At 56.4% G+C, this 14,962-nt stretch overlaps 1 protein-coding gene across 1 annotated transcript in view; it reads right to left on the bottom strand.

Annotated features, from left to right (window-relative positions):
• Positions 1-3,529: 3,529 nt before the first annotated feature.
• Positions 3,530-14,962, bottom strand: part of BABAM2 (BRISC and BRCA1 A complex member 2) — a 343,534-nt gene continuing 332,101 nt past the window's right edge. Inside the window, exon 12 of the mRNA XM_079792681.1 lies at positions 3,530-3,845. Coding sequence (XP_079648807.1) covers positions 3,782-3,845 — 64 coding nt within the window. The 3' untranslated portion in view covers positions 3,530-3,781. The remainder of the gene's footprint in view (positions 3,846-14,962) is intronic.

Here is a 14,962-nt window from a genome sequence, read left to right as displayed (position 1 = left end):
TCAGGATTGGGGCTAGTTCTATTTATAGCCCAGGCAAGAGGCACACTGAATGTGGTTGTTGCTCTGGCAAGGCTGTGACCCCAAAACAGAGTTTGTAGCCACCAGGAACTGAAACTGAGTCAGAAGCAAAAGTGACCTGCGCTGCTCTGGCTGTCCTGCCGTGGGAAAGCACGGGCCGGGTGAGCAAGCAGGTCAGTGGGTTGTTTGTTCCGAGCGTTAGAGCAGGACCCAGTGTGTGTGTGTGTGTGGGGGGGGGGGGCGGGGGGGGGGGCGGGCGGGGGGTGGTGCTGGTGCTGGGAACTCCCACAGATACGTCTAATCTCCCATTCGCTAACATCACGATGACTCATCATTTTGTCTTCCTAGTAACCCAGAAAGGGTCACTGGCAGGACTTTCTAACAGGGGCATTCTGACTTTTTAGATGAAGGCCAAAGTCAACATGAGAAAATCCTTCTTCTGGTCTGCAGTGACAGCCACTGTCCAGCCGGCGTTTCTGTGTGCAAGCACCCCGCTGGTGCTTCCTGTACTTTCCTTACACGCATAAAGCAGCATGTTGGTTCCCATTTTACAGGTGAGGGAAACAACACTCAGGTCCAGGAAAGACACACACTGGAGCCCACTCACCGGCGAGGCCGCCTCCACGGCCCTCCCTGCTCTCCCCGCCTGCGTCTGGCGACCTCACACTCAGGGCCCCAGTCGGCATGGTGGGAGTGTTTACACTTTGGGAATTGCCAAACAGTACAAATCAGGGCCCCTCCTGGATAAACTGCCCAAGAACTGCTTGTTAAATATTTACCAGGCGCTGAATGGGCAGAGGCAGGATTCAAACAGAAGTTCTCTCCTCCTCACGCGCATCCTTTTCCCAGCTGCCCCCGGCAGACGGGCCTCTAATCAGCACGCCTGCCTGGAGGTGGGGGGTCCCCAGGAAGCCAGCCGAGCGGCAGGGAGCAGGCTGAACGCTGGCCACCAGGGCGCCTGCGCCTCCGGCCCCGGCTCCAGGAGATGCCCTGGTCACTCGGGGTATTATTAGTAAACACCTTAGTCCCTTTCCTGGTCTGTGCTGAGCTAAAGATTCGCTGAAATGACGAGGGCTGGGTAGGCTGGAGGCAGGATTTAGGAGGTAATAATAATGCGCTCTCCTAGACAGCACTTTTCATCTTCAAAGCACGTTGCAGCCATTTGCTAATCAGTCCTGGGCTGCGCCCCGTGTGCAGTGCAATGCTCCGTGAGAGGCCGGACTAGACAGAAGTGTTTAAACAGATACAGGTGACTGTCGCCCATGTGCAAGCGCCACCGCTTCTGTTGCTGGGGGTGGCGGGTAAGAGATAAAATCTCACAAATGCTGGGTTTGAATCCCAGGCACTGGAAATACGAAGTTGCTATTATCACCTTCTGCTGTTTGGTTCCCCAAACCCTCCCCCTGTGCTGAGGGGGCGGAAAGTCTTTTTAAAAATCATTGTATCCACACTCAAGCTTGTACATAGTACATCCTCCTTTCCTGGGAAAGATAAAATAAGCCTCGGTTTACTAGAGAGTCGTGGACCTACGTGAAACATGTCTGGGTGGCCAGCCAGGAAGGAGCCTGGGTTGCGTCTGAGCTGGCAGTGGCCGGCTGGGGATCGTGGGTAACTCTCTCAACCTCTCTGTCTCCTTTCCTCCCCTGCTGCCTCACAGGTCTGCTGTGGAGCTGTGCCGAGACGCAGCGTGCGGCAGCACTTCCGAGTGAGGCTGTGCGTGCTTGGCAGACGTGCCGGCACCATTAACGACCGGCCAGCCTGAGCTCCCGTGGACCCCGAGGCTGGCAGGGCAGGAGGGCCACTCCCAGATCACACTGCCCACTGCTGGCTGCTGGCACGACTGACTGGCTATTTGAAATGCAAGGGGCCAGGCTACCCACCTCCCCATCCCACAGTTGCCTCTGCTAGAACTGGAGCTGGGAACCCCTCCTGGGTCCGAGGTAAACCCTGACTCAGTCAGCTCTCGGCTCTGCAGGCAGCGAGCCCCTCCATGTCGGGAGGGCGGCCCAGCAATCCTAACTGTTAAGGAGCAGAGAGCAGGAAGCATGGCACACAGATGCGATGCGGTAGAGGGACAGTCAGCTGGCTGAGGGGTCATGACCCTCACTCAGCACCATCGTCTGGGAGTGCTATCAAATCCAGGGGCCGAGGCCTGGCGAGCGAGCTCCCATCCAGCACCCTGCGGGGCCCAGAGCAGGTCTCTGAATGCTCCAGGGCGAGTCGGAAGAGCTGAGTCCTTGCACAGCAGGGAGCAGGGACTTCCTCAAGGTCACCCAGCCAGCTAATGGCAGAGCTGGGGGTGGACCCTGGCCTATTCTGTCATGGGGATTCCCGAGGTTTCAGGGCCAGGGGCAAAGTACGCAGTGAGGGATCCGAGCCGGGCAGCCGTCCAGGTGGCTGAGCCGGGAGTCTGTCAGCTCTGCTCCAGCCTCCGAGGACATTCCTGGTGCCGAGAATCCAGGAGGGAGAGCCGTGCCTCGCCAGTCCCCAGGAAGGACTGCGCCGGGTCCCGTGCAGGCTCCCAGGTGAAAGCATGTGCGGCCCCGCACAGGGGGGGCCGCTTCCCCTCCACCTGGGGGCAGGAGGTTTAAGGAAGAGCAGGGGCAGCGGGGCAGTGCTTGTCCCTCACTTCTGTGGCAGGTCCCGCTTCCTCTGAGAGAGCCTTCGGGCGGAAGAATGCTCCATAAGCTGCGAATCTTGTAAAGCTGCCAAGCGGGCTGCTGCAGTCAGCTGGTGTGAGTGAGGGGAGCCGTGTGACGGAGTAGTGAGGCCTGGCTCCCAGCTCCCAGCTCCCAGCTCTGCTGCTGCTCTGGGAGACTCCACAGCTCTGGGGCCTCAGTTCTCTGCTCTGTACCCTAGGCCTGGGGAGCCGCAGGGGGAGGGCCTGGGGTGTAAGCAAGATGACTCCTGAGACCCTGTCTGGCTCCGATAAGCCACACACATAGGACCAACGGTCCTCGGCTCTGCTCCTGGATGGTGCAGAGCTGCCAGGTCTGAGCCCGGGTCACAGACGTGCCCGGGGTGTGATTCCCACAGTGCCACAGGTGCCCCAAGAGCTCTCCCGTCAGCCAGGGAAGGGTGAGGGGGAGAGAGGGACAGACTGGTCACACATTCAGCAAACTTTAACGACGGCCTCGGGGTCAGGATGGGCTGTGTACCCGTGCACACGGAGCTGTAGGGGTGGGGAGGGGGTTGGTGCTGGGACCCAGTGGTTCTGAGCTGCAGCCTGGGCCTAGCTGAAACCATGCAGGCTGGTCAGTTTGGTTCGGGCAGCACCTTTCCAGTGGAGGACTGCCCCAGTGGGAAATGGTGGGAAATGTAAAACACACACACACACACACACACACACACACACACACACACACACACACACACACACGGGGGGTTTAATCTTAACACTCACACGCACACACACAGAGGGTTTAATCTTAACACTTACAAGAGGTCTTAGGGACAAAGAATAAGGGTGTGTGCATTTATGATGTCTTACTTTCCCTGGAAAAATATTGCATCATGATTTTTGTGACTTTATTTCTTCCAATCAGGACTACACTGAAGGAAACAAAGGGAGAACCGAGGCGGGGGCTCGAGGAGGTCACCGCAGCCAGCCCCAGCGTGGGCTCCAGGCGGGCTCGCGAAGCTGCTGTGTGGGGTTAAAACGCTGCCGTGAAGACGGTCCAAGTGGCTTCCAGGAAGCAGCCTGTGTGCTGACACGCATGTGGACAGAGCAGTCTGGCTGGCCCCCGCTCCAGACTGGTGTTTCCTAGAGCTTTCCATTGGCAAACGCTGCCTCCTGGAACTGAGGGACAAAGGTTCTGAAATAAGCCCTGGTGGGAGAGAGGGGAGAGAAAACTGTGGTTAGCACAGACAACTCGGAAAAGTGCAACGCCGAGCTTTCCACCTAACTCAGAACAGTTGCTCGTTATTGTTCAGGCATCTTGGGCTGGATTTTCCTTCCTGATGCAAAGCCTCTGGCTTTTGCCTAGGGAGGTGCATGCACTTCACTATTGTTCTGTCTGCACGGATCCTTAAAGGGCCTGTGCACAGACCTTCCTATGAGACATCAGTGCTCAGGTCTGTCTGCTGTTTCCCAGGCCAAAGGCAAGGGCCTGTCCCAGCGACAAGCCAGAGACTGACCACGCCAACCACCCGCCGTTCCCGTCACGTGAAACATAAAGAGGGTTGCACTTTTCCCTCAGTTGGACCGCTGACTTCATGCAGACACAGAGGGTCTAAGTAAAAGGATTTCTAAGTAATCCCTGGCCTCCATTTATTTCCAACCACATATGTAGCTTGGTCTCCTGGAAAGAAAGCCAGGCTGGGCATCAAGAGGACCCTCCCTCCCTGTCAGTCAAAGCCTCCTGCCAGGAGGGGCACACCTTCTGCCGTTTGCCTCTCTGGCACTGGATTCGAATCTGCAGAAGCGGGCCCTACGCTGCACATCAGGATAGGGCACATGCTGGGCCCACCCTGTGCCGGGCACGGCATGGGTACCGGGGCCGTGAGATGACACAGATATGGCACCTGCCACACAGGAGGTCTCAGTGCAGAGGAGACAGACACATACGTAACACCAACTGAGGTGGGAAGGGCCCTTACGGAGGTGCCAGGAGGCACCCACCTGGGTGATCAGTGCAGACGGAGGGGAGCAGGCATTACAGGGGTGCCCAGGAAAGACAGCAGGGGCAGCGGCTTGGGGGCAGGGGATGGCTTGCTGCGAGCTGGGAACCAAATGCAGTAAATGGAGGGAGAGGAAGCTAGACAGGTTGGGGTGGGCACCCCATGCCTGGTTACCCAGGCTTGCCTCCTCCTCTCTTCCACCCGAGTCTTGGAAGAGCGGAGAAGTCGTGCCGTACTTCTCCGGAAGTGGCCCTCGCAGAACTGCGGCGGGAACTAGGAAGGCCACCCAGCAGACTCGCCACCATACTGCAGAGGCCTCAGGCACCTCCCCAGGGAGCCCGCAGGCCGCTTTATTTAGGGAGCAGTTCAGCCCGCGCCTCTGCAGTTCCCGGAGGGGAGAAGCGCCAGAGAACAGAGGTGCTGGGGTCAGGAAAACCCGGGGGGCCTCCTGCAGGGGCGGGGCCCTCCCTGATCACAGCACAGTGATGGGTGGCCCCTGCCTGCCCCCAGCGCCCTCTGGAATGTCACACTTTGCTCTGCGCTCAGTCCCACCTCCGCAGCCTCTGCAGCACTTAACCACTGACCCTCCCACCCAACTCTTTCCCTCTTTCGGGGAGACATGAGCACCACAGAGCTCCCCACTCCCAGACCAGCTCTCCCCGGGGGTCTCCTCCATCCTGCCCTGCTCTCCACGCCCCAGGCTCAGCCTGCCGACACCACCGGCAGCAGAGACCCGCCCAGTCTGGGTCTCCAGCCCCATTTCTCCCCCAGACTTCCAGTCCCGGGGCCTGCTGTCTCTCTGCCATTCAGCGTGTTTGTTCCCAAAGAAGTGTTCCCCACTCTTCAGTACTTGCAAGTGCTCAGGCCCATTTGTACTACTGTTCCCACCTCTCCCCAGGCCCTGGGGTGGACTCACCCTGCAGGTCCACCCTCTTCCTCCCAAATGTCCCCTCCTTCCTGACACCCTCTGGCTCTCGGTCTTGTTACCTTTCAACAAAACCGCTGCAGGAGCGGTTTCTCGCTGGACACAGGCCTACTCCACCTCTGCGTCACCACCGAGCGAGAATCTTCTCGCCCCAAACTCGCAGCCGCACTCGGGGGTTTCCACTCTGGCTCCACAACACTCTAAAGAAGGTCCCCTTCACCTCCATTACACTTTTGGGATCTTGCCCCCCCCCTGCTTTGAGAAGCTAAGAAAGCTAAGGGTCCTCTCCCAGCAAAGCTGCAGGTGAGTCTCCCCACTGCGATGTCTAGTGTAGCTGGGTATGTCGGGCCCTGGGAGGCCCGTCACGGTCCTGGGTGTGACCTCCGCCCTCCAATCCGGCCACTGCTCTCCCCTCACACGGGGCCTTTTCCACGCTCAGGCCAAAGGCCCTGCTCCCAGCAAGTCCTCCCAGGCCTCCGGCCAGTCCTCTCCCTGCACGTGGACACCATTGCCTCTCCCAGGGCGTTGGTCACGCACACACACGTCTCACCTGCTGGGCTGCCTGCCAGCCCTAGAAAGCCGAGAGCACGTCCCTTCCCGGTGACCCCACACCCCTGCCCACTGCGCACTCAGCAGGCCCTTGGTGGCTGTCGTTAAGTGACTACTGAGGGCCGCCGGTTGCAAGCAGTTAAGGCGTGCCCATTACATGCTGTTTAAGAAGGTGAGAGACGGCACCCAGAAGCACACGAATGCTAATACTCAGGAACTGAAGAAGAAAATGTCGTCCACTCTCAAACTTTAAACTATGTCAACAATTAGTGAGAAAGATCAACCCCTCCTTTATCCTCATCTTGCTAACACGGTCCGAACTGTCACCTTCTCTGAGACTTCAGACCCCAAGAGCTTACCCACCCCTGCACATGCCTCTCCTGGTCCTCAAGAGGGGGGGCGGTGCAGGGATGAAGCAGAGGAGACGCCCCCCGGTGAGGAGGGGACAGGCCTAGAGACAGCGTGGAGGAGGAAGGAGCAGCCCTGGTTTTCTTGGGGAACTTCTGGGGGCAGGGGCTGCTCCTTGTGGTCAAGAGGGAGCACGCCTTCCAGCCAGCTCCTTCCTGCTTCCGCCGGCTCTGCCGGCTCCTGTTCTGCCCCGGGCTTTCCCGCCAGCCCTCCTGCGTGCCCCGAGGGAAGAGCCTGGAGAAGGCTACTCACAGGCATGAGACCACCAGCCTGCAGGGCCGCTCAGCACCTCGTGAAGTCGGTTAAGGGAGGGGAAAGGACAACGGCTCCCAGACATAGATTTTTTCAAGCGCTGTTTTCATTTCTTTCACGTTTTTATTGGAGAAAATGGAGAGCTGCCTGAGTATATACTGCCATCAGCACTAGTTATGCGTCACCTTTAAAAACCTCTTTAACCCAGAGACAAAGTGTATGCAGCTTTGGAAGTGTTCCAGGGTCGGGAGGGCAGGCCTCGCCGCCCCATTGACCGGCCGGCTCCTCGTCCTCCTCACACTGGAGTTTATTTTTAGATGAACTGGAGCTCAGCATGCCTTAGGACGAAGGAAGGTTCCGTTCCTTTGTTTACCCCCGGCCCTTTGCACCCGGTTTTACAAAATCAGAACTCAGTGCGATGCCAGGGACTGAGGCTAGGAGAATACATGGAAGGTTTTCCATGACTTGGAGCAGGTCTGGCTCCTGGCTCAGGTCTCAGCTCGCAGGCACATCAGGGGTTGAGTAGACAGACTTTGGGGAGCAGGGGGCGGGGAGCTGAGATGCTCAGAGGGTCTACTCTTCTGCATCTTGGATCCAGGGTTAAATCTCTTCTCTGGGCTCATCTAGAAAGCAGAGAGCCGAGCCTGGTGACCTCCGGGGCCTGCAGCTGGCAGGCTGTGACGGACGGGCAGTGCGCGTGGGCTCTGGAGCCCGCCACACCTGCTCCTCACTGGCCTATCTCTTGGGCAAGAGACCCCCTTTTTAGTTTTAGTTTCATCACCTACGAAGGAGAGGAATAACACCCACCTTAAGGGTCAATGCTCATGAGGAGTGAGACTTGGCCTGGTGCCTGTCCTAACAGGTGATCAATAGGTGCCAACTATTACCAAGGGACCGAGCTGGGTCTGGGAGGAAGAGGCTGCGAGCCTGTGGGGACAGTCAGACCCTGTGCGGAGAGGTCCCAGGGTCACTGCCCTCAGGTCATCATTTCCCCGCGGCGGCGGGATCACTGTTCACTGTCACACTGAGCCGGCAGGGGGAGGCACGGAGATGGCCGGCCTCAGGGTGAACATCCAGCAAAGTCGCTAGGACACCGTGCATCTCAAATCCAGTGCAGAGCTGCTGGGGACACGTGTGGCATCTCGGGGTTAGTCCTGCAGCGGAGGCGCCTGCAGGCCCTGCTGGCTCCTGCCACCCTGCTGGGTGCTCCTATGAGGGGCTCTGGTCAAAGGCTTGGCCGGGGAGAATTGACGCTGTGGATTGGAATCATGGGGCTCTGACTGCTCATGGTGGGGGCACTGAAGCTGGCCTCCAATCGACCGTTTTCTGGTCAGGACAGTATGTATCATAAAGGGGAGACAGTGGGGAAGTGGAAAAAGCACTGAACCACGAAGCAGAAGACATGGGCTCTAGTCCCCACCCCGGCTTGTTGGTCACTGGAAACTGGGACTCACTTTCTCCAGCTGTAACAAGATTTGTACTTGATGGTCTCTACGTGCCATCCAGTTATGGCTCTAAGATATCCATGTGACCTTGTGTACGCCACTTGACCTCACTGTGTCTTGATTCTTCATCTGTTAAATCAGGGCACCAGCCAAGCCCAGGGTCCAATGTGTCATAAGTGGTGGCCGTGTGCGAGGTGGCGAGTGGGGTGGTAGTTATCGCCATCATCGGGGATACTTCTGCACAAATGGGGCGGGGTTAGTGATGGACACTGCAGAGCCCTGAGCAGAAGGTGGTGGTACCCCAGGCAGTTCCTGTGAGGGATGGAAGGCCTGGCCAGCCCTCTGCCCTCCCATGAGAGGAGGCCTGGAGTGAGGAAGCCGGAGTAAGTTGATAGGGGAAACAACGCATGAGAAATTCAATAGGCCCCGTGTCTGGGGAAGGCGCTCTAGGCCCCTAAAGAGAGTTACAGGGAGCCGTAGGAGCATCCTCAGAGGCCCTGGGGAAGGCAGTTAGGAATCTTTGTTCAACGAGGTCTCAGTAGCAGGGGTTTTCCCTACTGGAGTTAGTTTTTAATTTATTAAATGAACCTTTTTAAAAGAACAAAAGTCCATGAAGTCAACATCTGAAAATCTGAACCAGTACAGCTTTAAGGAAGTGAAAATAAAAACAGGCTATAGAGCCCAAGGAGGCGGACTCTGGGAAGGGAAGGAGCGGCTGCGCGGCACGGCTGCCACTCACACCAGCTCCCATCGGCCAGTGGGAAACAAGCTCAGCAGGTTTGCTGAGATGCCTGCCCGATGCTACTCCGACCCCAGGGCCCCCGAGCACATCTCACAGGAGCACGGCCGCACGAAGGGCCCTGTGGTCTTGCCGCCTTTAGCCTGTTATTCTGCAAGGACCTAAACAATTGCCTTCTTCCAAAACAGGACCAAAAGTAGGCTCTCTGGAATCCAAAAATACTTTTCTCTGGACAATCATAGATGAGCCGTATGATGTTGGCCAGAGTCAGGCCAACGCAGTGGCGACGCGGGCGGGAGGAGTGGTTCGGGGACACGACCCTCATTGTCAGGAAACCAAGAACGTATAAATCAAGTCAGAATTCATTTTGGCAAATAGAGGCAAGTTCCCAAACATCCAAGGCTCATTTCTTTTTCCAGTTTTCTTCGGCAGTGGTGACTTAACTGGCACATGTTTTCAATCAGTCACATGAAAACTGATTGTGGTCTGCAAATCAAAGCAGTCCTGTAAATAGTGAATGACAAGTCCCGCTAATCATGCCTCGTGGTCTAGTCCTCATAGTCATGAACGGCCACTGCAAATACTGACTCACTTGGGGTTCCTCTCCCCGTGTCAAAGGGGGTCATCCTCATAATAGGTCTCTACAGAGAGACCGGTTCTACTTCAGTGCCCTTCACCCCAAACCCTCCGAAGGCCCCCGTGCAGACTGCCCACCACCTCTGGGCGTCCTGGTGAGCCAGGGCCTGGCGCAATGGGTGCTTATTTTGCAGCCATGCCCCGGGCGATGTCAGCCTGGCACTCTAGTGTGGGCTTTAGGAACAAACAAGTGCTTGTAATGAGTTCACGCCCACAGTCTCCCTAAATGTGCCAACCCCCGAGCAGGCCTGGTTCCTGTTCAGGGGTCCAAACTTTCAAATCAAGAACATGAACACGCGATGCAAAGGCTTGGTTTCATACTGAGGAGAAAATACCCCAAGTTCGGAGTCCGGCGGCGCCCTGGTCCTGAGCTGGAACCGACCTCCCCTCTTCTGGATTCCAGGCACGTGGCCCCCACCTCGGCCCGGACGGTCTGCTCTGATCTGAGATGTACAGACTGGTGTCTAGACTACGTCTTATGCAGCTCGGGCTCCTCGCTGGCCATGTGGCTGCGACTGAAGTCTCAGTATGTGCTGAACTAAATCAAAAGCTGTCTAGGAGGACTTCCATAAACAACCAACTGGGACCCAATCTAGACATCAAAGAATTGGGATGAAATCTGGCTCATTCTAAATCATAGGGTATTTTTAAATGCTTTTCTAAACTGGTCAAATTACCTAGTAGTTCTCTCTCCTGAGGCACTTCATGGAGTCCCCCAAGCCCGGCCAGTCCCTTAGGATACAGCCGCTTGTGCCCGCTTCCTCAGCTGCAGGGCCAGGCCTCACTCCTGGGCACCCCTGGTCAGTGTAAGAGCAGGAGAGGAGGGCAGAGAGGGCCAGCGGGCCATGGGAGAGCGAGGGGCAGGGGAGTCCTCCCAGGCTCCCGAGCCTCCCCCAGCCACAGGGCTGCTCCTTGCTCTGGGCTCCATCTCTGTGCACGCATCTGCCACCCCACCATTCTCCCGCACCCAGGAGAAGCTCCGTGACGGCAAGACTGTGTCGCATCCATCCATCTCTACACCCCAGCTTCACGAAATACTGCCCAACACACAGCTGCTCAATAACTATTACTCAAACGAACGTAAACATTTGGCTCATTTAAAGACGAACTTTAGAATTATAGAGTCTTGTAAAAAAAAGAAAACTCAGAGTTCATATTGTCCAATCAGTGCAGGGAAGGGAAAACTGAATATGGCACATAACAGTGACAGCTGTTAGCACAGGTCCCCTCGTGGGCGCCTGAGGCGGAGTGTGGGGCTGGTTCAGCCGTAGGGCCCCATGCTCCTCTTCCTTAGGGCTTCCCAGCAGGTGAATGTCAATTTGGTGCATGAATGAATGAATGAGTGAATGAACGAACAAACGAACGAATGTCCCAGGGGCTGACGTCCCAGAGCTAGTAGGCAAAGTCTGAGCCAGTACTCCAGTCGCCTTACTTTCAGGCAGATGCTGTTTCCATCAAGAACCTACCAGATGAGAGGCTGGGAGGAGGGGGTAACAATGTGGCCACGGAGAAAGGGGGGGTGGGCGGGGAGTCAGCTAAGATGATGACATGCACCTGGCTGGGCTGAGGCCAGATAGTGGGAGCAGGGGACTAAGGAACATGGTGCTGCCTGGGCCAGGGACCCCAGGGCAGAGCTGCAGCCCTGTGCTCATTTTGTCTCCCCATCTGCGCCTCCCAGGTGTGCCTCCCGTGGCAGGTACGTTGGCAGCGGGCACCTCAAGTCCTCTGCTCAGCCTGCCCAGCGCGGCACGAGCAGGAGCTCAGCATAGGTCCCTGCTGACGGCCACGCAGATGCCTGGGCAGGATGCCGGGTCGCTGCACAGGCCCGGCCGGGAGGAGGGCTCCTCCGCAGGCCACCTGTGCTGGACGGTGAGGGGGAAGCTGCCGCCTGTCCAGTGATGGTGAGTCACCGCAAAGATCACAAATTACCCTCGCCGTCTTAGTCAGCAACAGGGGAAAAACCAAAGGATAGACCTCAAAGAGGAAGTGCTGGGTCCCCGCAGAGCTGACCATGCGGAGTGTGGGTCCCGGCCACTGTGGGGTCCAGGCCCCAAGTCACACTCTGGTGGGAGGGGCCCCAAGGCCTCTGCTCAGCCTTGCCAGGCACCTGCCTCCACGGAAGGGCCAGGTCCCCCAAGGCTGATGGAACACTTCGGAGACCATCTCTTTGGGGCATAAAACCACCCTCTCCTCCCTGAGAGCCTCTCTGGCTTCTGTGCTGTTTGCCGGCTGTCCCTTGGTTTCTCCCCTGGACTCTCAGCATCCAGGGGCTGCAGCTCATGCTGCCCGCAGCGCCTTGGGCCCCTCCTCTGTCTTTTTGGCACAGCGTTTGGTCACTCCAGCACTCTGGGTACTTGCCCTCCTAGCTGGGTGCTTACAGATACCCCTGAAGATGTAGGGGAGGGGCACACGATGGCATGGTCCCTCTTCTTTTCACTGTAATCCCCCGCTGGCAGCTGAAACCATCTCCCCAGATGCCTGGCTCCCGGCTTACAGGTGGAAAAGCAGCAACTCCAGATAAAGCAACTGCCAGAGGCTGCCCTCCCTGCTGGCGTCCCGGCCCTTGGGGGGCTGGCTGGGCGGTGTTTCATGGCAGGCTGGCAGGAGGGCAGGACTTGGGCAGGTGGAGGGCACGTATGCCAGTTACACAGAGAGAGGGCAGAAAGGAAGGACAGAAAGGAAAGGAGGATCATACATCCACTGTGGGAAAGTGATTATCCGCAGCTGGTATCAACTAGGCCTGTGCAAATGACGGGTGTAACCCGCGAGTGTTGTGGAATCGATTTAGTGGGTCCTGAACAGCATTGAAATAAAGTTAAATAGAAGCAGAGTGTGCAAGGAGAAATATTTTTTGTGTGAAACGTTTGTTTCCGGTCTACATACAGGATTAGGATAGAAATAAGCGTCTTCCTGTGGATTGTGGTAACAGGCTGGACCCTGGGAGTGTAAAGGAAGGGAGGTGCCTACTACTCGCCAGACGTCGTCAAAGACATTGCACATGTGTGAGGTTTTCATCCATCTCTCCTTTGTCTCCAGATAAGACCCCAAGAATGGATGGCCAACATCCATCCTGGCCATTTTCCTTCCACCCTTCAGACCAGTGACAACCACTCACTCACTCATTCATGCTTAGCTCCTGTGCCAGGAAAGGACTGGCTCCTGCAGGGGCCAAGGAATGAACCCGAGCAGGGCCCCGCCCTCAGAGGACACATACACTTGACTCTGAGCAGGGAGCTCCTGCTAACCCTCGCCAGGAGTCGGGGGTTCACTTTCAGTCACGGGCCAGCCCTCCTAGCCAGCTCCTTCTTACCACCATTGCTCTGAACAAGCAGAGCAAACTTTCTGCCTGGGGTTCACTTTCTTTTCTGCTCAGAGCTAAACCAGGGCATTATCCAGCAGGCCAGACGTCTAGCACCTTTAATGACAATAATAATAATTTGCATTTATACAAGGCCTTTCATCGGGGGATCTTAAAGTGCATCACAAACAATAATTAATTCCCTTTTGCAACTCTGGGAACTAGCTAAGTAGGAGTCCCTTCACTTTGCAGGTAAAGGGTACTTTCCTGAACCATGCAACATGTTGGGGGGCTCCCTACCTACCCCAAACCTACCCACCCTCAAGGCCTGGCATGAGTGCAGCAGGCCCTCCACAGAGTCTGCCAACCCCAGCCCGCAGTCCTTTGTCCTGCCTCTGAAGCTCCATAGCGTGACCTGCTGAGCCACTCATTTCGTACGAATGGGAGACACTCACAGCGGGAAGAGATCGCAGGACCTTGTCCAGGACAGGACATGCCCCAACAGCACTGCTGAGGGGCGACCTCCGGCCTCTGCCTGAGGATCCTTTGTAAGGGACAGCTCATCACTTACAGGCATTTCTAGGTTATCAAGTTCTTCCTTCTCCTGAACTGAAACCTGTTCCCCGGAAACCCCCACCCATGGGCCTTCCTTTGCCTTCTTGAACAAACAATCCTACCTAAATTGCCTGCGGTTGCCGGTCGATTTCTCTTGTATACACGCTATTGACTTCTGAGGTCAGCCTTGGGCGGAGGTTCAGGGGGCCTTGTGAACTGAATGTGTGCGAGGGGCAGCTGGGCCTCCATCACATGCTCTGGGCTCCAAGGCCAGGCGGCCGTCCGAGCCACAGGCAGGTGCTCGCCGAGTGCTGCTGCTCTGGGTCCCTGGGGCCCAGCGTTGAATGTAGTTCAGTAGATTCCAGAGGTTCTGTGTTCCTCTCTGGGGGCTGCACCTCAGCAACACAGCAATCCCCTAATTTTCTGCTAACTGACTGACTAAATGAATAACTGACCTCCTTTCTTTCCTAAATCTATTCTTAAGTCCAGGCCATGACTGGTTGCAGAGGCCGGTTTTGGAGGCTAAGCCAGACATAACTTCGATTTTGTTTTTTTTTCTTTTTGTACCCTTTCTTAGGATAATTTCTTGGTGCTAAATCTCAGAGGGATGCATTGATGCCGAGCCGAGAACCAACACGAGGACAGAGCTCCATGATCTTCTCCAAGGAGCTAGAGGCAACGGAGGCCTCGGGATTGGGGCAGGCCAGAGGACAAATGAAATCCTTCATAATTTTATTTCAAATAGCCAGATGTCCTGAGGAAACCAACAACCCCTTGAATGAGTCTGGGTCCTTGCTAGTGGCTTTATGCCTCTGAAAGACACCGCCCTCCCTTTGCCAGGAGTCCTCGGTTCGGGTGAGACTTTTCTCCGGTGGCTGTCCCTGGAAGGAATTCCCAGTGTGCACGGGAGGCTAATGTCTTCCTAAACCTTGTGCCCTGGGAGCATGGGGCCTCGCTTGTGGTGATGGAGCCTTATTCTGCTTTGATTTCACATGATTCCTGCTTTCTGGCCTAGAATCAGGAGTGATCATTTTTGGCTTAGATTTGGTCTGGGTCATTGATCTGGGGGATCCTTAGGAGGAGAAAAATGGAGTAGAGACAGAGCCTGCCGGGGTCATTCTGTGGCAAGGAGAACGGCCTGCAACCATTCCCACCCAGTTCCGAGGGAAGAGCATGATTTTGGAGTCCGAGAGAACTGAATTCCAATACGGCTCTATCACTTACTACCTGTGTGTCTTGGAAAGCTGCTCCCTGAGTCTCCAAGTATTTCTCTCCAATGGACCCAGAGGACTCATGGGGTATTGTGAGGCAACAGGCCAGGCACATGGTAAGAGCTCAAACCACACTCGTTTCCTTTCCTCCCACCATCCACTCCCACCTCATAGCTACATCAGCACACTCTGAGGAACACCCATGTCACATTAACTCAACAAACATCTATAGAATAGCTCCTGTTTACGAGGGAGGCCTGGGACACTGGGACCACTGCCTGACCTAGTGCCTGTACCTAGTAAGCG

Source organism: Cnephaeus nilssonii (assembly GCF_951640355.1).
Source record: "Cnephaeus nilssonii genome assembly, chromosome: 15".
NCBI classification, from domain to species: domain Eukaryota; kingdom Metazoa; phylum Chordata; class Mammalia; order Chiroptera; family Vespertilionidae; genus Cnephaeus; species Cnephaeus nilssonii.
Note: the sequence above shows the minus strand (reverse complement) of the source record. Positions and strands in the feature narration are given on the sequence as shown.